The sequence below is a fragment of the Scyliorhinus torazame genome, chromosome 2, assembly GCF_047496885.1.
Source record: "Scyliorhinus torazame isolate Kashiwa2021f chromosome 2, sScyTor2.1, whole genome shotgun sequence".
Classification (NCBI taxonomy): Eukaryota; Metazoa; Chordata; class Chondrichthyes; order Carcharhiniformes; family Scyliorhinidae; genus Scyliorhinus; species Scyliorhinus torazame.
This window is the reverse complement of record NC_092708.1, coordinates 272,995,924-273,022,636: the sequence shown is the minus strand read 5'-3', so window position 1 is coordinate 273,022,636 and position 26,713 is coordinate 272,995,924. Positions and strand designations below refer to the sequence as shown.

General features: G+C 54.7%; 1 protein-coding gene and 1 long non-coding RNA gene across 3 annotated transcripts in view; one reads left to right on the top strand and one right to left on the bottom strand.

The window, feature by feature from the left end:
- The window catches only part of LOC140398667 (codanin-1-like), a 162,957-nt gene extending 156,071 nt beyond the window's left edge, over nt 1-6,886 (bottom strand). For both annotated transcript variants that reach the window (XM_072487634.1, XM_072487643.1), the window contains exons 1-2: nt 6,753-6,886; nt 2,961-3,634 (exon numbers count right to left, since the gene is read on the bottom strand). In XM_072487634.1, the coding sequence (XP_072343735.1) occupies nt 2,961-3,634; nt 6,753-6,842 (764 nt within the window). In that variant the 5' untranslated portion in view covers nt 6,843-6,886. The remainder of the gene's footprint in view (nt 1-2,960; nt 3,635-6,752) is intronic.
- Nucleotides 6,887-16,493: 9,607 nt separating this feature from the next.
- LOC140398665 (uncharacterized) overlaps nt 16,494-26,713 on the top strand; it is a 37,757-nt gene continuing 27,537 nt past the window's right edge. The window contains exons 1-2 of the long non-coding RNA XR_011937535.1: nt 16,494-17,958; nt 20,677-20,808. This is a non-coding gene — a long non-coding RNA (uncharacterized lncRNA). The remainder of the gene's footprint in view (nt 17,959-20,676; nt 20,809-26,713) is intronic.

Here is a 26,713-nt window from a genome sequence, read left to right as displayed (position 1 = left end):
CAGGTTCAGTCGGCAGTTAGGAAGGCAAATGCAATGTTAGCATTCATGCCAAGAGGGCTAGAATACAAGACCAGGGATGTATTTCTGAGGATATATAAGGGTCGGGTCAGACCCATTTAAAGTATTGTGAGCAGTTTTAGGCCCCATATCTAAGGAAAGATGTGCTGGCCTTGGAAAGGGTCCAGAGGAGGTTCACAAGATTGATCCCTGGAATGAACAGCTTGTCGTATGAAGAACGGTTGAGGACTGGGTCTGTACTCATTGGAGTTTAGAAGGATGAGGGGGGAATCTTATTGAAACTTACAGGATACTGCGAGGCCTGGATAGAGTGGACGTGGAAAGGATGTTTCCACTTGTAGGAAAAACTAGAAGCAGAGGACACAATCTCAGACTAAAGGGACGATCCTTTAAAACAGAGATGAGGAGGAATTTCTTCAGCCAGACATCTGTGGAACTCTTTGCCGCAGAAGGCTGTGGAGGCCAAATCACAGTGTCTTTAAAACAGAGATATGTTTTTGATCAATAAGGGGATCAGGGGTTATGGGGAGAAGGCAGGAGAATGGTGATGAGAAAAATATCAGCCATGATTGAATGGCAGAGCAGACTCGATGGGCCGAGTGGCCTAATTCTGCTTCTATGTCTTATGGTCTTCTGCCATCTCAATCCATCCAAATATAATTAACTGAAGTTATATGTAAGCAATTCACTTAGTTTATCTTTAATTTTCAGTTTAAAACCAAGGGAGCCTTGCATCCTCTACTTTTGAATAGCAGACAAGTAAAACTAAGCTAAGCAAGGTGAATTCAGCTAATTTTGTGCACTATGTAGAAATGAGAAATCCAGTTGTGATTTCCCCACCTAACAAGTTTTTTTAAACAAAAGAACATAAGCGCTCTACAAAGTGGTAATCCTATTAAATCCTATTTTGTTCCCCAGAGGCAATGAACGAATTGTCTTAGCTTGAATTTTGTCTTCTTGATTTAAGTTCTTGAAGTGACAATTGCTCCATTTCCCAGTTGTACCTGGACTTCTCATTTTTTCCTCATATGCTCAGTACAAACAGGAACTTGTGAAGAACAGAAATGTGATATAAGGCACATGATATCTAGTGATGTAACAGAATACAAATCTTACTATATTTAGCTCACTAAATCTAAACAAGGCAAGCGTTTTGTATTCTCATCTTCTGTTAATTAATGAACTTGTATCTACACATCTTTCATGACCTCAGGATGTCTCTTGCACTGTTACTTTTGGTCTGTAGTCAATATTATAATGCAGGAACTATGTCAATTAATTTGTGCACAGCAAGCTCCCAGAAGAAGTAATAATCTAGGTTTTTTGAGATACCGAGGAATAAATATTGACTGAGAAATCGAAGAGAACACCCTGCTCTTTGAATTAATGCAGTGAGGTCTGTTACATCCACCTTCGCTTAATGTCTCATCTGAAAGAACGCAACTATGACAGCGCAGCGCAAGAGTGCTTGGATTGCGGTCAAGTCTTTGGGGTGGGATTTGAATACACGATCGGATTCAGAAGTGAGACTACTACCCACTGAACTACAGTTAAGGAACAAAAAAACACGACATTCAACTTTGAGTTTAAACTATAAAATCATATTTATAACAAATAAACTGCAGTAGGGAATCAAAACAGATTTCATTTCATTGAAGATCTTCAAAATAAAACACAACTGAATCCACACTTCAACTTTCCTAACACTATCTAACCTGGGCCAATACAGCCTCAGAATCATGCTGAGGCAATCAGCAGGCATTTGTCCGTCACCATGTACTCAGAAACAGCCAAATGTCGCTCTGCCTGAGCTAGGTTCTATCAAAACTTGAAAATTTAAGCTTCACAGAACTTTCTCAAATAAAATACAATGGGACCCAGCTGACATGGAGCTGAGCCTAGCCTGAGTCAGGCTATTAATGCTAAATTTCAAGCACCGTTACTGTATTGGTTAACTTCAGAATAAAGCAGTCTCGCTACACAGAATGGGAAGAAGCCCTCATTTGTCAGTTTTCAATTTGATGTTAATATTCAACAGGTCTTGTCCAAGTTAAAATGTTAATGTCAGAATTTTTGCATTGATGTCACTTACAATTGCTCCCACCACTCGTGACTTATAATCAACAGTAACTAAACAAGTAAAATTTGAAAGGGCAAGATCTACAATGGAGTGGTACAGCTGGAAAATTTGGTTAAGGCTTACAGAAGTTCAAGTTCGCCATTAGGGGACAGAGGAGGGGTTCACCTCTCAAGGTGCCAGTTGTTCTTTGACTTCTTTAAGGAGTATAGAGTCGACAGCAGCGGGGGGGGGGTTCTTTTTCAGTTCAGGTTGGGTTAAAAGTTAAAAAAGGGTGGGCAGACGCCAGGTAGGGGTGGGGGGTGTAAAGACGTTTAGGCTTTTTGCTGTTGCCACGGTTGTTTTTTGTGTTCTTTCTTCTTTATGTATATATTTGAAAATGCCTCTAATAAAATGTTTTTCAAAAAATAATTTACACCCGAAATGTGCACATATTTAAAATGGAAGGTTTGCATTTGAAAGTACCTTTCACCAAATTATAACCTCTCAAGCACTTTATAGCTAACTTGTGCACAATAAGATCCTGCACAATAAGATCCTGCAAAGAGCAAAAAGGTAATGACCAAATCTTTTCCCCAAAAAGTGACATTGGTCAAGGAATAAACATTGGTCAAGACATCATATAAAGTAGGGTTGTGTAACTTTTTACATTCGCCCAGGAGGACAAATGAGGCTGGTGTTGAACGCCTGTAATGGAAAATGGCATCCCTGACAATGTAGCAAGCCCTCCGTATCACACTGGACTATCGGCCTTCTGACTCAGAGGCGAGAGCGCTGCCACTGAGTCACAAATAAGACATTGAAGAATTCCAATTGCGAACATTTACCGAACTGTGATTAATCCATTAATAAAGATTTATATTACCTTCCCACGATTATTGTACCCACAGGTGGAAATTCCTCCAAGTTATTTATATTTAACTGAGGAGTAGGCTGAGTCATACCAACAGACTCTATCCTCCTCTTATTGCCACTCCATGTTGCACAATCCTCTTCAGCTGGGCTCTTTGTCAAGTCTTTGGCTACCTGTCGGCCACTGACTAACATGTTTTTCTTCTTGGCACGCCGCAGGGATTGGCTTTCAGGGCCTTGGATGATGAATTGCCCAAGGTTGGCCCTCTGAGCTGACCGTCGCTCACCATAGCGTGGCGCTATGCTACAGCTGAACTCAGGGCTAACTGGCGAGTCCAAATTGCACAAGTCGCTGTTTGACTTTGAAAAGGAAGAGCCATTGGACGAGGGAGACTGGAAGAAACTGCCCGAGTTAAAGGAATTGTTTGGCGTATCTGGGAATAACTGAGCTCGAGTCCCTTTCGGTGCCTCTGTGTTACTGCCCCTTTTTTCTGTCTGGCTATTTTCATTCCAATCCCGATGGCACCGAGTATGTTTCAGCCCCTTGACAGAGGATGTCTTTGCAGGAGTTGACGGAGCATTTGGAATTAGTTGGTTTGTCTGCTCCCTCAAAAAATTTAAAAGGAAGGGTACAAAGTCTCTCCGGAGGGAGTTATATGCCAGAAGCTTGTCGCTGAATTCACCATTCTGTAAACAGAAGTAAAAAAAATTCAGTAAATGTGGTCACACATGGAGAAACATCTTTGAACTTTTGTGACTTTATTACTGAAAGGTGTAACCAGGCATTATTCCTCAGCATTTTACCTTCTCCTCCCCACCCACAAACCTTTAGGGCAAAGCCGGGGGGGGGGGGGGGGGGGTAATCTAGTTATTGGGGAAATTCGTTGTGGAAATCTGGGGATGGGGGTGTGGAAGTCACGGTTGGGTTATCGGAGGAGCGGTGCTTTTAGTGGGGTAAAGAATGGGAGGTTGGTGTGTGGGTTTGTAGTAATGGTGGTATGTCAGTGATTTGGAAGCATACATGGTTTATGGGGCTGTGGCTACCACGGCCCCAAGTTGGATGGACATGTGTGTAAGGGGGAGATTGCTGATGGGAACGTGAGGTTGTTGGTGTTGTCACTAGGCCAGCAAAGCGGAGTGGGGGGGGGGGGCTCTCCCAGGCCCCGGGGGAGGTGGGGGGGTTCTCCCAGGCCCCGGGGGAGGGGGTTCTCCCAGGCCCCGGGGGGAGGTGGGGCGGTTTTCCCAGGCCCCGGGGGGAGGTGGGGCGATTCTCCCAGGCCCCGGGGGTAGGGGGGGGTTCTCCCAGGCCCCAGGGGGAGGGGAGCTCTCCCAGGCCCCGGGGGGGGGGGGGCCTCCCAGGTCCGGGAGGGGGCTCTCCCAGGCCCCGGGGGGGGGGGGGGCGGGGGCTCTTCCAGGCCTGGGGATAGGGGGGGGGCTCTCCCAGGCCCCGGGGGGGGGGGGGGGGGGGGGGCCTCTTCCAGGCCCGGGGGGGGGGCTCTCCCAGGCCCCCGGGGGGGGGGGGGGGGGCTCTCCCAGGCCCGTGGGGGGGGGGGGGGGGGGGCTCTCCCAGGCCCGTGGGGGGGGCTCTCCCAGGCCCGGGGGGGAGGGGGGGGCTCTCCCAGGCCCGGTGGGTGGGGGGGTGGGGGGGCTCTCCCAGGCCCCGGGGGGGGGGGGCTCTCCCAGGCCCGGGGGGGGGGGGGGGGGGGGGGGGGCTCTCCCAGGCCCGGGGGGGGGGGGGGGGGGGGGGGGCTCTCCCAGGCCTGGGGGGGGGGGGGGGGGGGGGGGGGGGGGGCTCTCCCAGGCGGGGGGGGGCTCTCCCAGGCCGGGGGGGGGGGGGGGGGGCTCTCCCAGGCCGGGGGGGGGGGGGGGGGTCTCCCAGGCCCGGGGGGGGGGGGGGGGGGCTCTCCCAGGCCCGGGGGGGGGGCTCTCCCAGGCCCGGGGGGGCTCTCTCAGGCCCGGGGGGGGGGGGCTCTCCCAGGCCCGGGGGGGGGGGGCTCTCCCAGGCCCGGGGGGGGGGGCTCTCCCAGGCCGGGGGGGGGGCTCTCCCAGGCCCGGGGGGGCTCTCCCAGGCCCGGGGGGGGGGGGCTCTCCCAGGCCCGGGGGGGGGGGGGGGGCTCTCCCAGGCCCCGGGGGGGGGGGGGGGTCTCCCAGGCCCGGGGGGGGGGGGGGGGGGGGGGGGGGGGGCTCTCCCAGGCCCCGGGGGGGGGGGGGGCTCTCCCAGGCCCGGGGGGGGGCGGCTCTCCCAGGCCCGGGGGGGGGGGGGGGGCTCTCCCAGGCCCCGGGGGGGGGGGGGCTCTCCCAGGCCCCGGGGGGGGGGGCTCTCCCAGGCTCGGGGTGGGGCTCTCCCAGGCCGGGGGGGGGGGGGGGGGGGGTGTCTCCCAGGCCGGGGGGGGGGGGGGCGGGGGCTCTCCCAGGCCCGGGGGGGGGGGGGGGGCTCTCCCAGGCCCCGGGGGGGGGGGGGGGGGGGGCTCTCCCAGGCCCCGGGGGGGGGGGGGGGGGGGGCTCTCCCAGGCCCCGGGGGGGGGGGGGGGGGGGGGCTCTCCCAGGCCCCGGGGGGGGGGGGGGGGGGCTCTCCCAGGCCCCGGGGGGGGGGGGGGGGGGGCTCTCCCAGGCCCCGGGGGGGGGGGGGGCGGGGGCTCTCCCAGGCCGGGGGGGGGCGGCTCTCCCAGGCCCGGGGGGGGGGGGGGGCTCTCCCAGGCCCGGGGGGGGGGGGGGGCTCTCCCAGGCCCGGGGGGGGGGGGGGGGGGGGGGGCTCTCCCAGGCCCGGGGGGCGGGGGGGGGGGGCTCTCCCAGGCCCCGGGGGGGGGGGGGGGGGGGGGCTCTCCCAGGCCCGGGGGGGGGGGCTCTCCCAGGCCCCGGGGGGGGGGGGGCTCTCCCAGGCCCCGGGGGGGGGGGCTCTCCCAGGCCCCGGGGGGGGGGCTCTCCCAGGCCCCGGGGGGGGGGGCTCTCCCAGGCCCCGGGGGGGAGGGGGGGGCTCTCCCAGGCCCGGGGGGGAGGGGGGGGGCTCTCCCAGGCCCGGGGGGTGGGGGGTGGGGGCTCTCCCAGGCCCCGGGGGGTGGGGGGTGGGGCTCTCCCAGGCCCCGGGGGGGTGGGGGGTGGGGCTCTCCCAGGCCCCGGGGGGGGGGGTGGGGCTCTCCCAGGCCCCGGGGGGGGGGGGGGGCTCTCCCAGGCCCGGGGGGGGGGCTCTCCCAGGCCCGGGGGGGGGGCTCTCCCAGGCCCGGGGGGGGGTGCTCTCCCAGGCCCGGGGGGGGGGGGGGGGCTCTCCCAGGCCCGGGGGGGGGGGGGGCTCTCCCAGGCCCGGGGGGGGGGGGGCTCTCCCAGGCCCGGGGGGGGGGGGGCTCTCCCAGGCCCGGGGGGGGGGGGGGGGCTCTCCCAGGCCCGGGGGGGGGGGGGGGCTCTCCCAGGCCCGGGGGGGGGGGGGGGCTCTCCCAGGCCCGGGGGGGGGGGGGGGGCTCTCCCAGGCCCGGGGGGGGGGGGGGGGGGGGGCTCTCCCAGGCCCGGGGGGGGGGGGGGCTCTCCCAAGCCCGGGGGGGGGGCTCTCCCAGGCCCGGGGGGGGCTCTCCCAGGCCCCGGGGGGGGGGGGGGGGCTCTCCCAGGCCCGGGGGGGGGGCTCTCCCAGGCCCCGGGGGGGGGGGCTCTCCCAGGCCCCGGGGGGGGGGCTCTCCCAGGCCCCGGGGGGGGGGCTCTCCCAGGCCCCGGGGGGGGGGGGGGGGGGGGGGACGACGGCCTGGCCGGAGGAGAAAAAGCCTCGGGCTCCATTTCCACCCTAACCGGCATCTCCGGGCGGTAGCATCTCCCTGGTTACCTGCGCCGGCCGCCACGCTGTTTGAAGCCAGCTCACCGCCTCCTCCGCTGTCACCTCCTCCCTCAGCAGCAGACCCAACACCGCCGCCATGACTGGGCCCCGAGCGCGGCCGCATGCGCCGTAACCCCGCCAACCGCGGCGCCGGCGGGAAATCTGACCGGATCCCAGAGGGGAGCCACTGCCTCCGGATCCACCCCCAGTCCGCCAAATCTCCCGGGATCCACTCCCAGTCCGCCAAATCTCCCGGGATCCACTCCCAGTCCGCCAAATCTCCCGGGATCCACTCCCAGTCCGCCAAATCTCCCGGGATCCACTCCCAGTCCGCCAAATCTCCCGGGATCCACTCCCAGTCAGTTAAATCTCCCGGGATCCACTCCCAGTCCGCCAAATCTCCCGGGATCCACTCCCAGTCAGTTAAATCTCCCGGGATCCATTCCCAGTCCGCCAAATCTCCCGGGATCCACTCCGAGTCCGCCAAATTTCCCGGGATCCACTCCCAGTCAGTTAAATCGCCCGGGATCCACTCCCAGTCCGCTAACTCACCCGGGATCCACTCCAAGTCAGTTAAATCACATGGGATCCACTCCCAGTCCATTAAATCGCCCGGGATCCACTGCCAGTCCGTCAAATCGCCCGGGATCCACTCCCAGTCTGCCAAATCAACCGGGATCCACTCACAGTCCATTAAATCGTCAGGGATCCACTCCCAGTCCGCCAACTCACCCGGGATCCACTCCCAGTCCGCTAACTCGCCCGGGATCCACTCCCAGTCCGCTAACTCGCCCGGGATCCACTCCCAGTTCGCCAGGTCACCTGAGACCCTCTCCCGGTGCGTTAAATCACCCGGGATCCACTGCCATTCCGTTAAATCACATGGGATCCACTCCCAGTCCGCCAACTCATCCGGGATCCACTCCCAGTCCGCTAACTCACCCCGGATCCACTCACAGTCCGCCATATCACCGGGATCCACTCCCAGTCCGCGAACACATCTGGGATCCACTCCAGTCCGCCAAATCACCAGGGATACACTTCCAGTCCGCTAACTCATCCGGGATCCACTACCGATCCGCTAAATCACCCGGGATCCACTCCCAGTACGCTAACTCATCCGGGATCCACTGCCAGTCCGCTAAATCACCCGGTGTGGTGGTATGTATTAGTGGTCATGTGGGACTGTGAAGCCGTGATGCTATTGGCTGACAGATCCCGGGTCCTGGTTGGCTGTTGACTCCTGGCTCCGCCCTGAAGGCGGAGTATAAGAACCTGAGCTTCTCCCCGCCGCTTCATTCTGTTGCTGAACTGCTGGGGACAAGTCTCGCTTAATAAAGCCTCATCGACTTCATCACTACTCGTCTCTCTCGTAAGTCATTGTGCGCTACAATTTATTAAGCGAGCTTAAAGGACTATGGAGCTCCGGAATGCCTGCGGATCAGCCCCCACGCAGCGAACTCGGCAGCAGTATTTAAACACTGGCAAGCATGTTTTGAAGGCTACCTCCGAACGGCCCCCAGCCGGATCACAGAAGACCAGAAAATGCAGGTCCTGCATTCGAGGGTGAGCCCGGAAATTTACCCTCTCATAGAAGACGCAGAGGATTTCCTGACGGCGCTTGCATCACTGAAGAGCATCTACGTTCGCCCCGTGAACCAGGTCTATGCGCGCTACCAACTCGCAACGAGACGGCAAAGTCCCGGAGAATCGCGAGAAGAATTCTACGCCGCGCTGCTAATTTTGGGACGGGGCTGCAGCTGCCCACCGGTGAACGTGATCGAACGCACGGACATGCTAATTCGCGATGCGTTTGTGGCAGGTATGAACTCTCCCCAAATCCGCCAAAGACTTTTAGAAAGAGAGTCGCTAGGACTCTGAGGCACGGGCCATTGCAGCTTCCCTAGATGTGGCCTCGCAAAACGCCCCGCGCCTACGGCCCCGACCGCGTGGCAGCCCCTTGGGTTCTGTGGACCCCCGTCGCGACAAACCCGCCCCCCCCCCCTCGCAGGCTTGCGCGGTTAAAGCGCCAGACCATCCCGGGGGGGCCCGCTGCTATTTCTGCGGGCAAGAGAAACACCCCCGGCAGCGCTGCCCGGCCCGCGCAGCTATTTGTAAAAGCTGCGGCAAGAAGGGCCATTACGCGGCTGTGCCGGTCCCGGGGGGTCGCCGCAATCCCCGGAGAAGAACGAGCCCAGCATAGCCCAAACGCTCCCAACCCCCCCCCCCCTCCCAGCGCCCCATGTGCGACCCGTGGGCGCCGCCATTTTGGGTCCCAGGCACCACGAGGGGAGGATGGGCGCCGCCATCTTGTGACCCCCCCAGCCACATGCGATTCATGGGGCGGCCATTTTGTCCACCCCCGACCACGTGCGATCCAAGGGGGTGGCCATTTTGTCCACCCCCGGCCGCGTGCGATTCATGGACGCCGCCATCTTGGATGACAACAAAGGATCCCAGCATCGACGGCTCCACGGGGTCCGAAGAAGACGCCGCGACACTACGACCACGACTGGCTTCGGTGACTCTGGATCAATCACGGCCCCGGATGCTCCAGACGACGACAACAACGGTGCTGATCAACGGACACGAGACATCATGCTTGATCGACTCCGGGAGCACCGAAAGTTTCATTCACCCAGACACGGTAAGACGCTGTTTTCTGACCATCCATCCAAGTACGCAAAAGATTTCCCTAGCTGCAGGATCCCACTCCGTAGAGATCAAAGGGTTCTGCATCGCGAACCTAACAGTGCAAGGGAGGGAGTTTAAAAACTACAGGCTCTACGTCCTTCCCCAACTCTGTGCGCCCACATTACTGGGATTAGATTTCCAGTGTAACCTGCAGAGCCTAACATTTCAATTCGGCGGCCCAATACCCCCACTCACTATCTGCGGCCTCGCAACTCTCAAGGTTGAACCGCCGTCCTTGTTTGCAAACCTCACCCCGGATTGCAAACCCGTCGCCACTAGGAGCAGACGGTACAGCGCCCAGGACCGGATATTTATTCAGTCTGAAGTCCAGCGGTTGCTGAAGGAAGGCATAATCCAGGCCAACAATAGTCCCTGGAGAGCTCAGGTGCTAGTAGTAAAGACCGAGGAGAAGCAAAGGATGGTCATAGACTATAGCCAGACCATCAACAGGTACACACAGCTAGATGCGTACCCTCTCCCCCGCATATCCGACATGGTAAATCGGATTGCCCAGTATAAGGTTTTCTCCACCGTGGACCTCAAGTCTGCCTACCACCAGCTCCCCATCCGCCCAGGTGACCGCAAGTACACAGCCTTCGAGGCAGACGGGCGTCTATACCACTTCCTAAGGGTCCCATTTGGCGTCACGAACTGGGTCTCGGTCTTCCAACGGGAGATGGACCGAATGGTTGACCAGCACGGGTTGCAGGCCACGTTCCCGTATCTCGACAACGTAACCATCTGCGGCCACGATCAGCAGGACCACGACGCCAACCTCCAAAAATTCCTCCAGACCGCTAACGCCTTGAACCTCACATACGAGGAAAAGTGCGTTTTTAGCACAAACCGGTTGGCCATCCTGGGATACGTAGTGCGCAATGGGTTAATAGGCCCCGACCCCGAACGCATGCGCCCCCTTATGGAATTTCCCCTACCCCACTGCTCCAAAGCCCTGAAACGTTGCCTGGGGTTCTTTTCATATTATGCCCAGTGGGTCCCCCAGTATGCAGACAAGGCCCGCCCGCTAATACAGACCACTACCTTCCCCCTGTCGACAGAGGCTCACCAGGCCTTCAGCCGCATCAAAGCAGATATCGCAAAGGCCACGATGCGCGCCATCGACGAGTCCCTCCCCTTCCAGGTCGAGAGCAACGCATCCGACGTAGCTCTGGCGGCCACCCTTAACCAAGTGGGCAGACCCGTGGCCTTTTTCTCCCGAACCCTCCACGCCTCAGAAATCCGCCACTCCTCAGTGGAAAAGGAAGCCCAGGCCATAGTGGAAGCTGTGCGACATTGGAGGCATTACCTGGCCAGCAGGAGATTCACTCTCCTCACCGACCAACGGTCGGTAGCCTTCATGTTCAATAATGCACAGCGGGGCAAAATTTAAAATGACAAGATCTTAAGGTGGAGGATCGAGCTCTCCACCTTCAACTACGAGATCTTGTACCGTCCCGGAAAGCTGAATGAGCCGTCCGATGCCCTATCCCGCGGCACATGTGCCAACGCACAAATAGACCGTCTCCAAGCCCTCCACGAGGACCTCTGCCACCCGGGGGTCACTCGGTTCTACCATTTCATAAAGTCCCGCAACCTCCCCTACTCTGTGGAGGAGGTCCGTACAGTCACCAGGAACTGCCACATCTGCGCAGAGTGCAAACCACTCTTTTTCAGGCCGGATAGAGCGCACCTGATCAAGGCTTCCCGCCCCTTTGAACGCCTCAGTCTGGATTTCAAAGGGCCCCTCCCCTCCACCGACCGCAACGCATACTTCCTGAACGTGGTGGACGAGTACTCCCATTTCCCCTTCGCCATCCCCTGCCCCGACATGACAGCGGCCACAGTCATTAAAGCCCTTGACACCATATTCACACTGTTCGGTTGCCCCGCATATATCCATAGCGACAGGGGGTCCGCCTTCATGAGTGACGAGCTGCGCCAGTTCCTGCTCAGCAAGGGCATAGCCTCGAGCAGGACGACCAGCTACAACCCCCGGGGGAATGGGCAAGTAGAGAGGGAGAACGTCACGGTCTGGAAGACCGTCCTACTGGCCCTATGGTCCAGGGATCTCCCAGTTTCCCGGTGGCAGGAGGTCCTCCCGGACGCTCTCCACTCCATCCGGTCGCTGCTGTGTACCACCACTAACCAAATGCCTCATGAGCGCCTCCTCGTCTTCCCCAGGAAGTCCTCCTCCGGAACGTCGCTGCTGACCTGGCTGGTGGCCCCAGGACCCATCTTGCTCCGGAAACATGTGCGGTTGAGAGGGTTCTCCTTCTCCACGCGAACCCGCAGTACACCTACGTGGCGTACCCCGACGGCCGACAGGACATGGTCTCCCTGCGGGACCTGGCGCCTGCCGGCAACACACACACCCCCCCCGACACCGATCATCCCCTCCCTACCACGGACGCACCCCGCGAACGCCCCCTTCCCGGGAGGATCGGTCCTCCTCCCGTGCCCGCCCAGAAGTAAAACCGGAACGAACACCGAAACGCTCCCGGAGACGACAACGCCTGAACAAGCACCTGCACCACCACCGGGGTTGAGGCGATCGACGAGGAAGACCAGACCGCCCGCTCGACTCGTGGCATCGGCGTGACACCAAGAATGTTGTTGGATTGTAACAAAAAAAAATTTTCTCTTACTAATATTGTAAATAGTTTCACAAACGTTGTACATAGACCAGTGTAGGGCTAAAACTGTAGTAACATGCCCGTAATTTTCCTCCCAGGACCAGCCTTGTAAACCCCTACCACCATGCGAACCACCACCCTGCCGGGTTCCTTTTTAACAAGGGGTGAATGTGGTGGTATGTATTAGGGGTCATGTGGGACTGTGAAGCCGTGATGCTATTGGCTGACAGATCCCGGGTCCTGGTTGGCTGTTGACTCCTGGCTCCGCCCTGAAGGCGGAGTATAAGAACCTGAGCTTCTCCCCGCCGCTTCATTCTGTTGCTGAACTGCTTGGGACAAGTCTTGCTTAATAAAGCCTCATCGACTTCATCACTACTCGTCTCTCTCGTAAGTCATTGTGCGCTACACCTGGGATCCACTCCCAGTCCGCTAACTCACCCAGGACCCACTCCCAGTCCGCCAAATCACCCGAGATCCACCCCCAGTCCGCCAGATCACCCGAGACCCACTCCCAGTCCTCTAAATCACCCGGGATCCACTGCCAGCCCGCTAACTCATCCAGGATCCACTCCCAGTCCGCCAAACCATCCGGGGTCCACTCCCAGTCCGCTAACTAATCCGTAATCCACTCCCAGTCCGCCAAATCACCCGGGATCCACTCCCCGTCCGCTAAATCATCCGGATTCCACTCTCAGTCTGCTGAATTGCTCTGGATCCACCCCTTCAATGAAATCACTCAATCCACTCACACTTTAATTAAATCATACAGGCTCCACTGCCACACCAATTAACCGGGACTCTCTCCCACGCCGCTAGATCCACTCCCATCCCAATGCAATCACCTCCCCAGTTAACCTACTTGGGATTCACCCGCACCCCAATTAATACACTGCGATCTGCCACTACCCAATTAATTCACTCCGCGCACACACTTCGGTCCAACTAAATCGATCAGGATCCATGAAAATAATTTATGATCTACTCACACCCCAATTAACCCATGCAGATCCCAGACCTCCAAGATTGAACTAATTGGTGATTAATCTCCAGGACAATGTGTACAACCTTCGTAAAAAAAACATCAGGAGAGGTATAAGCCAAAAAGAAAATGCTGGAAAATCTCAGGGAAATGAAAAACATGAGGCACGATCAATTTGGCTGAAGACTAAGTTGAATTCAAACTGAGGCTTTATTTCTTTTTTCAAAAAAATATACTTTATTCATAAAATCTATACTAAGCATTACAGAACATTTCGCATTGTCTTGACTGTACATTTGCATCAGAGTTACACATTCCCTTGACTTTCTTCCATTCAATTTTGATAACATTACACACATACCGCTCTTTACGTTACAATTCCTTCTTAAACATTTACCTTGTCATGTTTCTTTTATACATTGGAGTGCTAATGACCCAGACCGAGGGGGGTTTACACTGTTACCTGCCCCTCGGTGTACATTTGCTGGTCTTTCCCCATTGCGCCTTGGCAGCAGCTGCCCCAAGCTTGAGTGCATCCCAATGTGGCCTCCTCCAGCAGTTGATGAAATGGCTGCTAGCTGAAGGCCACGCATATTTATAACCCGGCTCCTGGGCGGAGCTAGCATGCAGGGATCCAGGTGAACCTGTTGAACTCAATCTTGAGTCCAGAAGAATGTAATGACCCTAATTGGAAGCGAAGTTGTTGTTCTTTGAGATTATACTGGGCTTCACTGGAGCATTGCACCAGGCCGAGTGGCCATGAGAGCAAGATGCTGAGTTGAAAAGACAGGAAGGTTGGGGCCATGCTTGCACAGGTCCGGGCAGAGCGGTCACAGCGTCTGTGTTTCGTCTCAGCATCCACTCACCCCAATTAGCCTACTCAGGATCCATCCTACCTCAATTACCTCACTCAGGACGCACCCTCACCACAATTAACCAATCAGCATCCACTCACACACAAATTCAATCACCCAGGACGCACTTCCACCCCAAATAATTCTCCCAGGATCCAGTCTCATCCCAATTAATTCACCTGGGAATCCACACGCACCCCAATTAAATTACTCAAGATCCACTACTCAATCTGGAGTTTCAGGTTCCACTCCCTCCATCACACAAATCCATCAAGATCCCTTTACCATTCAATCCCAGCAGGATCCACTCCCGCACCTCTCCACATTCATTCATCCAATCAGGGTACAGACCTATTTTATATCCTTTTGTCTCTTTTCAAACCAGTTAAGAGAAATGCCCACTCCTCTGATCCACGTTTTAAGCACACTGACACTCAAGAATTAAGTCTATGAAATATATATAGACCGATTCAAAGATGCCAGACAATGCTTGGAATGCGAGCATTAGCAGGTGATTAAATCTTTACAGATCCAGAGATTCATGCCAGATTCATCAGTCGCATTCACAAGATAGCCCCGAACGTCACCCAAGCACAACGCAATGCCATCCGTGCTCTCAAGACCAACCGCAGCATCGTCATCAAACCAGCAGACAAAGGAGGGGCCACTGTCATACTGAACAGAACGGACTACTGCAAAGAAGTATACCGACAACTGAACAACCAAGAACACTACAGACAGTTACCCGCAGATCCGACCAAGGAACACATCCGCCAACTTAACAGACTGATCAAGACCTTGGATCCAGATCTTCAGACCACCCTACATGCTCTCATCCCATGTACTCCCCGCATTCGAGATCTCTACTGCCTCCCGAAAATACACAAGGCCAACACACCAGGCCGTCCTATCGTTTCAGGCAATGGGACCCTGTGTGAGAACCTCTCTGGCTACATCGAGGGCATCTTTAAACCCATCGTACAAGGTACGCCCAGCTTCTGTCGCGACACGACAGACTTCCTACAGAAACTCAGCACCCATGGACCAGTTGAACTAGGAACATTCCTCGTCACAATGGACGTCTCGGCACTCTACACCAGCAACCCCCATGACGACGGCATTGCTGCAACAGCCTCAGTATTCAATACCGACAACTGCCAATCTCTAGATGCAATTCTGCAACTCATCCGCTTCATTCTGGATCACAACGTCTTCACCTTCGACAACAAGTTCTTCATCCAGACGCACGGAACAGCCATGGGGACCAAATACGCACCCCAATACGCCAACATCTTCATGCACAAGTTTGAACAAGGCCTACTCACCGCACAGGACCTTCAACCGACGTTATACACCAGATACATTGATGACATTTTTTTCCTTTGGACCCACGGCGAAGAATCACTGAAACGACTACACGATGACATCAATAAGTTCCATCCAACCATCAGACTCACCATGGACTACTCTCCAAAATCAGTTGCATTCTTGGACACACTCGTCTCCATCAAGGACGGTCACCTCAGCACTTCGCTTTACCGCAAACCCACGGATAACCTCACTATGCTCCACTTCTCCAGCTTCCACCCTAAACACATTAAAGAAGCCATCCCCCTATGGACAAGCTCTCCGTATACACAGGATCTGCTCAGACGAGGAGGAGCGTAACAGACATCAACAGACGTTGAAAGATGCCCTCCTACAAACGGGATATGGTGCTCGACTCATTGATCGACAGTTCCAACGCGCCACAGGAAAAAACCGCACCAACCTCCTCAGAAGACAAACATGGGACACAACCTACAGAATACCCTTCATCGTCCAGTACTTCCCCGGAGCGGAGAAACTACGACATCTTCTTCACAGCCTTCAACACGTCATCGATGAAGATGAACATCTTGCCAAGGTCATCCCCACACCCCCACTACTTGCCTTCAAACAACCGCGCAACCTCAAACAAACCATTGTTTGCAGCAAACTACCCAGCCTTCAGAACAGTGACCACGACACCACACAACCCTGCCATGGCAATCTCTGCAAGACGTGCCAGATCATCGACATGGATACCACTATTACACGTGAGAACACCACCCACCAGGTACGCGGTACATACTCGTGCGACTCGGCCAACGTTGTCTACCTCATGCGCTGCAGGAAAGGATGTCCCGAAGCGTGGTACATTGGCGAGACCATGCAGACGCTGCGACAACGAATGAACGGACATCGTGCGACAATCACCAGGCAGGAATGTTCCCTTCCAGTCGGGGAACACTTCAGCAGTCAAGGGCATTCAGCCTCTGATCTCCGGGTAAGCGTTCTCCAAGGCGGCCTTCAGGACGCGCGACAACGCAGAATCGCCGAGCAGAAGCTTATAGCCAAGTTCCGCACACGAGTGCGGCCTCAACCGGGACCTGGGATTCATGTCGCATTACATTCATCCCCCACCATCTGGCCTGCGAAATCCTCCCAACTGTCCTGGCTTGACACAATTCACACCTCTTTAACCTGGGATTACCCCATCTCTGAATCTGTAAAGATTTAATCACCTGCTAATGCTCGCATTCCAAGCATTGTCTGGCATCTTTGAATCTGTCTATATATATGTTTCTGGAGCATTCCTCTTCATTCACCTGAGGAAGGAGCAGCGTTCCAAAAGCTAGTGACATCGAAACAAACCTGTTGGACTTTAACCTGGTGTTGTAAGACTTCTTACTGTGCTCACCCCAGTCCAACGCCGGCATCTCCACATAATCATAAACATGTTAACTGACGTCCCCTCCCATACTATCCCCATTCCTTCCAACACTGCCTTAATCCAGTCACCCTCTCCAACACCCTGGGCGGATTCTCCGACACCAAAATTGCATTCGGCAATCAGCCGGAGAATCCACCTTTACGCAGGAATCGGGGGCGGTGCCCCTTTTGAGATGCTCCACCCCCTCAAAAACGGCATACGTAGGGAGTATGCTGCACACCATATGGACAGACCAGGACGTCACCTGAGGCCCTCCCACAATGCCCCCGATGGGCCGAGTCTCCGGCGGCGTGGGACGTGTGTCCTCACAACATTCAGGGACCTCGCGTAGCAGCTGCGGTCTATGTCCAGCGCCGCCACAGTCGGAGGGGCAAGGGGAGCCTTTCTGCTGGCAGGGGAGGCTTTGGCAGGGGCTGGGGGGACTTGTGGGGGTTAGTCCAGGGGTGGCAAGGAGGGTTACAGGAGGGAAGATTTTGGCAGGGCGGGTCCACGCGCGGCCGGGGCCATGTTGTACGGCACGGCCACTGCTGTGCGCATGTGCTGCCACGGACCCGGCCATTCTGCGACCTTATCTGCAGGTAAAACTGGGGGCTTTACGCTGCATGGCTGCTGGTCCCCACCAGGCAGAGGATGGGTGCAGGGGCAACGCCGATGGATCCTGCGGACATAGCCGCAGGATCGGAGAATCCAGCCCCCTATCTCTTTTCTCAAATACTCTCTAATGGGTTTTTGTCATCGCGCACCTCACTCAAAGACTGCAAGTTCAAATCTCTCCAGTCGTTCTTCACATCACCAAGATGTCCTTGTACAAAGACATGAACAGCACTTTATAGGGTACAGTACACCATCCACTTCACTCCCTTTAGTTGGCCAGATGTGTGAAACTGTCTTTGGGTCATCCCATCCCAGCTAATCACAACCAAGCTCATTCCATCCTATCCCATCACATTCATTTGTCCATGGGGGTGTGAGAGTGAAGGCTAGAGGGCTGTTCTTTGTTTTGCTGTCATTATTACAACTGGGCCTTTTAAATAATAATAATAATAATACAGCCCACCTTGGCACTTGACAGCCCCTGTGGCTACCTCCGAACTCTTTCAAGGGGCGGCAGGCCTGACTCCAGTTTGTACCCACCAGGAACGAAAGTCTTGTGCTTGCTGGCACTTTCTTCTGAGCTAGGTGGGTGGGGCTGTGAAATTTCTAGACTCCCACTACCAGTCTTTAGAAAGAAAGTCCATCCCAAAGTGACAATGCTGAAGAGAGCGGATGTCCTGGAGGGATCAAGAACAGAATCTATATGGTAAGAGGCAAAAAAAAAATAGAAGCATCATTGCATTACTGGGTGTATTCTATAGGCCACCAAATACTTGGAAAGATAGAAGGAACAAACTTGCCAAGAAATGACAGGGAGCTGTAAAAAAACTTGAGTAGTGACAATGGAGCACTTTAATGATTCTAATATAGAATGGGCTAATAATAATGATGGGCAGAGAGGAGGAAGAATTCTTGATGTTCAGGAGAATTTATCCAGCTCAATATGTTCCCTTACCAGGAAGGAGGCTTTGCTGGATCCGGTGCTGGGGGTGGAGGTGGATTAACTGTCAGTAGAGGAACATTTAGGGAATAGTGATCATAGTATCATAAGGTTTAGATTATCTATAGAAAGGAAATGAGTCCAGAGTAAGAATGATTAATTGGTGGAGGGCTAAATTAAACATGGTGTGTACATATATTTGGATAAACCGGAATGAAAGATTGTCAGGACAAACTGTAACAGAACAAAGAGGAGATAGTTTAGGTACCATTGAGGTACATTTCTACAGGGGAAAGGGGAGTAGGAGAAAGGGGAGTAGGGCAAACAAAGGCAGAGCTCCCTGGATGACAAAAGAGATAGAAAGTCAGTGGGAAAAGGGTGCACATGACAGACGTTAGGTTGATAATACAAGTGACAACCAGGCTGAAGTTAAAAAGTTTGAGTGAAAATGAGTGAAGAGAGAGTATGAGAAAAGACTGGCAGCTAACATGAAAGTGAATCTAGAAGACCTCTACAGACATTAAAATATTAAAAGGTTGGGCCTAGAACACTACCCTGAGGAACTCCTGCAGTGATGTCCTGGAGCTGAGATGATTGACCTCCAACCACCGCAACCATCTTCCTTTGTGCCAGGTATGACTCTAACCAGAGGAGAATTTTCCCATTGATTCCCACTGACTCCAGTTTAGCTAGGGCTCCTTGATGCCATACTCGGTCAAATGTCTGGATGTCAAGGGCAGTCACTCTCACCTCGCCTCTGGCATTCAGGGCTTTTGTTCATGTTTGAACCAAGGCTGTAATGAGGTCAGGAGCTGAGTGACCCTGACGGAACCCAAACTGAACATCCGTGAGCAGGTTATTGCTGAGTAAATGCCGCTTGATAGCACAGTTGATGACCCCTTTCATCATTTTGCTGATGATGGAGATTAGGCTGATAGGGCGGTAATTGGCTGGGTTGGATTTGTCCTGTCTTATGCACAGGACACACCTGGGCAATTTTCTACATTGCCGGGAAGATGTCAATGTTGTAGCTGTACTTATAGAAGAATCATAGAAGTTTACAGCATGGAAACAGGCCCTTCGGCCCAACCAGTCCATGCCGCCCAGTTTTTACCATTAAGCTAGTCCCAGTTGCCCGCACTTGGCCCATAACCCTCTATACCCATCTTACCCATGTAACCATCTAAATGCTTTTTGAAAGACACACTTGGATGTGGTGGTACTACCGGGCCATCTTGGTGTTGGACATTTCCTCACCCAGAGCATATTCTGCGTCCTTGCCACCCTCAGTGCTTTCTCCAAGTGGTGTTCAACATGGAGGAGTACTGATTCATCAGCTGATGGTGGCCGGAACGTGGTAATCAGGTTTCCTTACCCATGTAAGGGACGGATGGGGTTATGTTGGGGCAGGCCAAGGGAACTGAAACCATGAGACTTCATGGGGTCCAGGGTCAATGTTGAGGACTCCCAGAGCATCTCCCTCCCGACTGTATTCCACTGTGCCGCCACTTCTGCTGGGTCTGTCCTGCCAGTGAGACAGGATATACCCAGGAATGGTGATCGTGGTGTCTGGGACATTGTGAGGAATGATTCTGTGAGTATGACTATGTCAGGCTGTTGCTTGGCTAGTCTGTGAGACAGCTCTCCCAACTTTGGCACAAGCCCCCAGATGTGAGTAAGGAAGACTTCGCAGGGTCGGCAGGGCTGGGTTTGCTATTGTCGTTTCCGGTGCCTGGTTTGATGCTGGGTGGTCCGTCCGGTTTCATTCCTTTTTTGTGTTTTTGTAGTTGAAAATAATGGAGTGACTTGCTAAGCCGTTTCAGAGGGCATTTAAGAGTCAACCACATTGCTGTGGGCCTGGAGCCACATGTAGACCAGACCAGGTAAGGGGCAGCACGGTAGCATTGTGGATAGCACAATTGCTTCACAGCTCCAGGGTCCCAGGTTCAATTCCGGCTTGGGTCACTGTCTGTGCGGAGTCTACACATCCTGCCTGTGTGTGCGTGTGGGTTTCCTCCGGGTGCTCCGGTTTCCTCCCACAGTCCAAAGATGTGCAGGTTAGGTGGATTGGCCATGCTAAATTGCCCTTAGTGTCCAAAATTGCCCTTGGTGTTGGGTGGGGTTACTGGGTTATGGGGATAGGGAGGAGGTGTTGACCTTGGGTCGGGTGCTCTTTCCAAGAGCCGGTGCAGACTCGATGGGCCGAATGGCCTCCTTCTGCACTGTAAATTCTATGAAATTTCCTTCCCTAAAGGACATTAGTGAACCAGATAGGTTTTTATGACAATCGGCAATGGTCATCATTGGACTTTCAATTCCAGATATTTTATTGAGTTTAAATACCATCACCTGCCATGGTAGGATTCGCACCTTGGGCCCAGATCATTATCCTGGGTCTCTGGATTACTAGTCCAGCGACAATACCACTTCACCGCCTCCCTCAAGGACAAATTGTTTTTAACTAATTTGTGTTTTTTGATGCAGTAACAAAGAGGATTGACAAGGATAATGCAAGACTCCCAAAAGGTATTTGATAAAGTGCCACATTGCAGGCTTGTCACCAAAGTTGAAGACCATGGAATAAAAGGCTAATTTGTTGCATGGACACAAAATTAGGTGCGTGGCAAGAAACAGTAGTGGTGAACAGTTATTGAAACAGAAAGTGCTGGAAATACTCAACAGGTTTGACAGCATCTGTGAAGAGAGAAACAGAGTTAGTATTTAGAATTGAAAATTACTATGCATCTGGCCCACTCATGTATTACCGAAACCGCTCCCTCACCACCTTAAATGGCAGAGCCCCCAGGTCCTCCCCCCCCACCCCCCCCCCCCCCCGCCCCGTTCACCAGAAACACCTCACTTTTCCCGAAAAAGCCCCAAACCTCTCCATTAGGCCCCTGATTCTGCCCATGCTTTCCAATGGATCCGCCATTAACAATAACAACCCATCAGCGAACAATAAACCCGTGCTCCCTGTCCCCCTCACAATTCTCTGTGATTCAATCGAGGCCCGAAGTGCCATCTCAAAGGGCTCAATCACCAATGCAAACAACAGCGGGCACCCCTGCCTTGTCCCCCTATACAACCCAAAACACCCCAGGTTTGTCTCATTGTCACTTGCCATGGGGAGGCATACAACAACCAAACCCATGCCACAAACCTCCCCAAAATCTCAAACAGATACCTCCACTCTACCTGATCAAAAGACTTCTCCGCGTCCATGGACACGATCACCTCCGGTATTTGTCCCCCCCCCCCCCCCGATGGGGTATTAATTACATTCAGCAATCTCCTAATATTACAAGAGAGCTGCCTCCCCTTCACAAAGACCATTTGGTCCTCCAAAACCACCTCTGGCACACACTCCTCCAACCTTCTCGCCAGTAACCTTGCCAGGATTTTCACTTCCGTGTTTAGCAGCGAGATGGGTCTATACCCCACCACCATTCCCCACTCTCCCCGGCCCGCAGTCGAACCATGCGTCTTGCCTTGTGTCTTACAGGAACTGCTGGAGGTGGGGCGGGTCCATCTGGTGCCCCCCGCCTCCAGCCAGTGCCACAGCCGGAGACCACTCCCAGTGTGCTCGGCCCCAATGCTGAGAGCAGTTCGGACACCAGCACTTAACCAGAGACTCAGGAGACCCTGGAGCTCGGGTCGGAGGATGACAGTGATTTCCCATCACAGCTGTCTCCAACACCCTCCACCATCCCAGAGACACTCACCTTGGTTGGGCATGTTGGTGAAAAGGCTCCTGGGACACTCTCTGAGTAACACCACACAGTTGACCCGGTGCAGCAGGGGGAAATAGGAACAACTGAGGGGACGGAGAGTCAGAGGGCAGGCCGACCCGAGGAACTAGCTGCTGTCCAGACGGGTCTCGAGCTTCTGGAACAGTGGAGATTCAGTCGCAGGGCCAGGGATTACACGAGGGCTTTTGTTGATCATCCAGTACCTTGCAGCAGCAGCAGTGCGTGCCACCCAGGCTGACACCGCATGGGTGGCATCCACGGTGGAGGCATTGGGGGGCGAAGGTCGTGGCTATGGATCGGCATGTCCAAGGCCTGGGGCATTCTGTACAGGTGCTGGCCGAGGCCCAGGACAGGGTGGCCGCCTCACAGGCGACCATGTCCCAGAGCCACCTGGAAATCTCAGCGGTGCTCCTGAGCGTGGTCCAGTCACAGCAGGCCATGGCTGGAAATGTTGGTGGCATTGTCCAGGCACTGGGCCAACATGGCCCAGTCCCAGAGGGAGGTGGCCCAGTCCCAGAGGGAGGTGGCCCAGTCCCAGAGGGAGATGGCCCAGTCCCAGAGGGAGATGGTGCAGTCACTGGTTGATGTGACACAAACCCAGAAGGTGGGGCATAGTCACAGAGTGATGTGGCACAGTTCCAGACAGAGGTGGTCCACTCCCTGTGCTCATGCCTGCAGCATGGGGACCCTGGTCGAGACCAGACTGGGCCTTCAGGATACGTAGCGCCAAGTGGCAGGGGAGCCTCAGGGCATGTCCTCCCTCGTACCCCATACCATGGAGTAGCGCGGGGGCCATCGGGCATCCCAAGGGAGGAGGAGGTGATAGGGCCCATGCTGGTGACTCCTGCAGGGGAGGTGTCGGAACACCATCGCACCTCGGACCACCCCCCCCCCCCCCCACCCCTGGTGCATCTGGTGGGCAGCAGGGAGAATGGGATGGCAGCACGCCACCTGGGACATCCGAGCAGCAGCCAGGCCCAGTCACCCCAGAAGACTCTCGCTAATGGGGCCCAGGTCACAGGGTGGGAATCACAACAAGCTGCCTGCACTCCACTCCTAAGCTGCCTACATTCCTAAGTTGGCATAGGTGCAGGGCACAGTTTAGTTATAGGGGCTAGGGCACAAATCTGAATATTGGGGAGAATAGGCAGCCCTTGTGGGTGGCCTGGGCTACACCCCCCGCCCTCTCCACTGCAGACCGTCCCCACCACTGCCACCACAGGGGACCGTGTGATGGAATGGCCAGCTCGCATGCAGGGATCACCTAGGTGGATGGTGGAAAGTGCTCCCATGAGCAGGAGTCAGACGTTGTCATACAATGTGGAGCACCAGAGCTCATCGTGGAGCGGGTTGTCATCATCCTCCATCCCATGGACCAGACCCGCTGTTACTGCCAACCAAGGGCCCCCACCCCGTAATGCGACAGGTATGTATCATGGAGAGAGTTGCAGGGGGGGGGGGTGAATTCCAATATCCATTGTCTACAGGGGGTGAAACGCCAACATGTTAACTTGGTGCGTACCCCGTGCCCAACCAAGTCCAATGGGCTACATGTGGCCCCGGTTGGCATTGCAGGCTCTGCCCCGCATGTCCCTCCTACGCCCACCCCCCCCCGCATCACTGGCCCTGTCTCACTGGCTGGCACCATGGGGTCCTCTGGCCCTAGCACCCATCCCTGATGCTAGGGGTACCGTCGGGTGGCACTGCCCCCACCAGGGGTATGCACCACAGTCCCCGTAGGGGCTACTGTGGGTGTTGCCTGGGTGGATAGCGTGCGAGGAGAGGGGGGGGGGGGGGGGGGGGGGTGGTTGTGGTGGAGGGTGGGTTGCAGGAGTGGGGTCACTCATAACCCATACACCCGTTGCCACTCTGCAGAACCAGGGGCCAAGGTGGGTTGTAAGTGGGGTACGCAGCAAGATGGCCGTGGTAATGGCGGTACATGCCTGGGGACCACTCCAGGCCCATGGGGGACCACCCCAGTCCCATGGGGGGGGGTCACCCCAGCCACTCGGCCTGTGCCCCCGACACCCCATTCACCCCCCTGGCCCCGGCAGGGCCCCCTTGCCCCGGCCAGTGTCCAGCCTGGCTGCCCACAGTCACTCCTCTCTGTGTCCTATCTCCTTTCTCTCTCCTTCATCAGCCATCTCCTTTCATGATTTTTAAAAGCACATGTGAACCATGCCTTCGGGGACTCAGCCCATCGGAGGAGGAGGAATCGGGGAGGCCCCGGAAAGATCCTGACAGATAAAAGTTAAGTGCGACAGTGACTTTGACAGGCATGGGCATTGGATGACGAGCCGCACAATTGGAGGTGACCTCCGGTCCAATCATCTGGCAAATGAGGTGTTGGCAATTCTGGACAAGCTGAAAATAGATAAGTCCCCGGGGCCTGATGGGATTTATCCTAGGATTCTCTGGGAAGCCAGGGAAGAGATTGCTGAGCCTTTGGCTTTGATTTTTATGTCATCATTGGCTTCAGGAATAGTGCCAGAGGACTGGAGGATAGCAAATGTGGTCCCTTTGTTCAAGAAGGGGAGTAGAGACAACCCCGGCAACTATAGACCGGTGAGCCTCACGTCTGTTGTGGGTAAAGTCTTGGAGGGGATTATAAGAGACAAGATTTATAATCATCTAGATAGGAATAATATGATTAGGGATAGTCAGCATGGCTTTGTGAAAGGTAGGTCATGCCTCACAAACCTTATTGAGTTCTTTGAGAAGGTGACTGAACAGGTAGACGAGGGTCGAGCAGTTGGTGGTGTATATGGATTTCAGTGAAGCGTTTGATAAGGTTCCCCACGGTAGGCTATTGCAGAAAATACGGAGGCTGGGGATTGAGGGTGATTTAGAGATGTGGATCAGAAATTGGCTAGCTGAAAGAAGACAGAGGGTGGTGGTTGATGGGAAATGTTTAGAATGGAGTTCAGTTACAAGTGGCGTACCACAAGGATCTGTTCTGGGGCCGTTGCCGTTTGTCATTTTTATCAATGACCTAGAGGAGGGTGCAGAAGGGTGGGTGAGTAAATTTGCAGACGACACTAAAGTCGGTGGTGTTGTCGACAGTGTGGAAGGATGTAGCAGGTTACAGAGGGACATAGATAAGCTGCAGAGCTGGGCTGAGAGGTGGCAAATGGAGTTTAATGTAGAGAAGTGTGAGGTGATTCACTTTGGAAGGAATAACAGGAATGCGGAATATTTGGCTAATGGTAAAATTCTTGGAAGTGTGGATGAGCAGAGGGATCTCGGTGTCCATGTACATAGATCCCTGAAAGTTGCCACCCAGGTTGATAGGGTTGTGAAGAAGGCCTATGGAGTGTTGGCCTTTAATGGTAGAGGGATTGAGTTCCGGAGTCATGAGGTCATGTTGCAGCTGTACAAAACTCTGGTACGGCCGCATTTGGAGTATTGCGTACAGTTCTGGTCACCGCATTATAGGAAGGACGTGGAAGCTTTGGAACGGGTGCAGAGGAGATTTACCAGGATGTTGCCTGGTATGGAGGGAAAATCTTATGAGGAAAGGCTGATGGACTTGAGGTTGTTTTCGTTAGAGAGAAGAAGGTTAAGAGGAGACTTAATAGAGGCATACAAAATGATCAGAGGGTTAGATAGGGTGGACAGTGAGAGCCTTCTCCCGCGGATGGAAATGGCTAGCACGAGGGGACATAGCCTTAAGCTGAGGGGTAATAGATATAGGACAGAGGTCAGAGGTAGGTTCTTTACACAAAGAGTGGTGAGGCCGTGGAATGCCCTACCTGCAACAGTAGTGAACTCGCCAACATTGAGGGCATTTAAAAGTTTATTGGATAAGCATATGGATGATAATGGCATAGTGTAGGTTAGATGGCTTTTGTTTTTTGACTTCCCATGTCGGTGCAACATCGTGGGCCGAAGGGCCTGTACTGCACTGTAATGTTCTATGTTCTAAATGGTCATCATAGCTTCCGTTGGAAGCCGTAGCCTCGTCCAGCACTGGACCTTGGTCATATCAAGGTAGTTGGATCGCTGCCTGTACACCCAGGCAGCTGGATAGTGGCGTCTTCTGCAGGGACATCCTTCTTGCCCTCCCTGCAGGTCCTGAGCACCTTGTGCCTGTATCTTTGATCTGACGTGATGCCTGCGAGCACCTGGCCTCCTCTCTTTGCCCCCTGTCTTCCTCCTCAGAGGTGATGCATCCATACCCTCTACCCTGCTACCTGTGTTATGGGTTTGCCTCAGGATTCAGGAAAAGATCTCGCTGGAGGGAGAGATTTATTTATTTATTTACATGCTATTTACCAAGGTTAAGTAAGACTAACATGTAGCTAGAGCTCCCCTCTTAAGATGCTACTCAGACGATCATGACCCCTTGAAGAGGATAACAAACTAAAATTCTCCCTCTCATTTTCTTTTACGTTGCACACGGAGGAAAGGTGAAAGCAATGGCTTAAAAAAGGAAGCAGTTTACATCTGTATCAAACACCGCTGCTGTGATGACAAAAGATGTATTCAATACCTGAGCGACGACTGAATCTGGTGGACAAAAAGAGGAACATCCTGGAGTCTCAGCTGAAGATGAGGACTGGAAGACTTCTCTACTACTTTTAGGGTAGGAATCCCTCTTTCTATCAGGAGTGGTATCATTTCCACACTAGCTTCAGCATGAGGGCTGCTCCACTGCAGACAATAGGATCTCAGGATCAGCAGGAGAAAATGGTGTTGCACCATCATCAACAATGGAATAAAGGTCAGGACTGGGATCTATCAGAACTTCCTGTGGAGTACTCTGGTCTGCA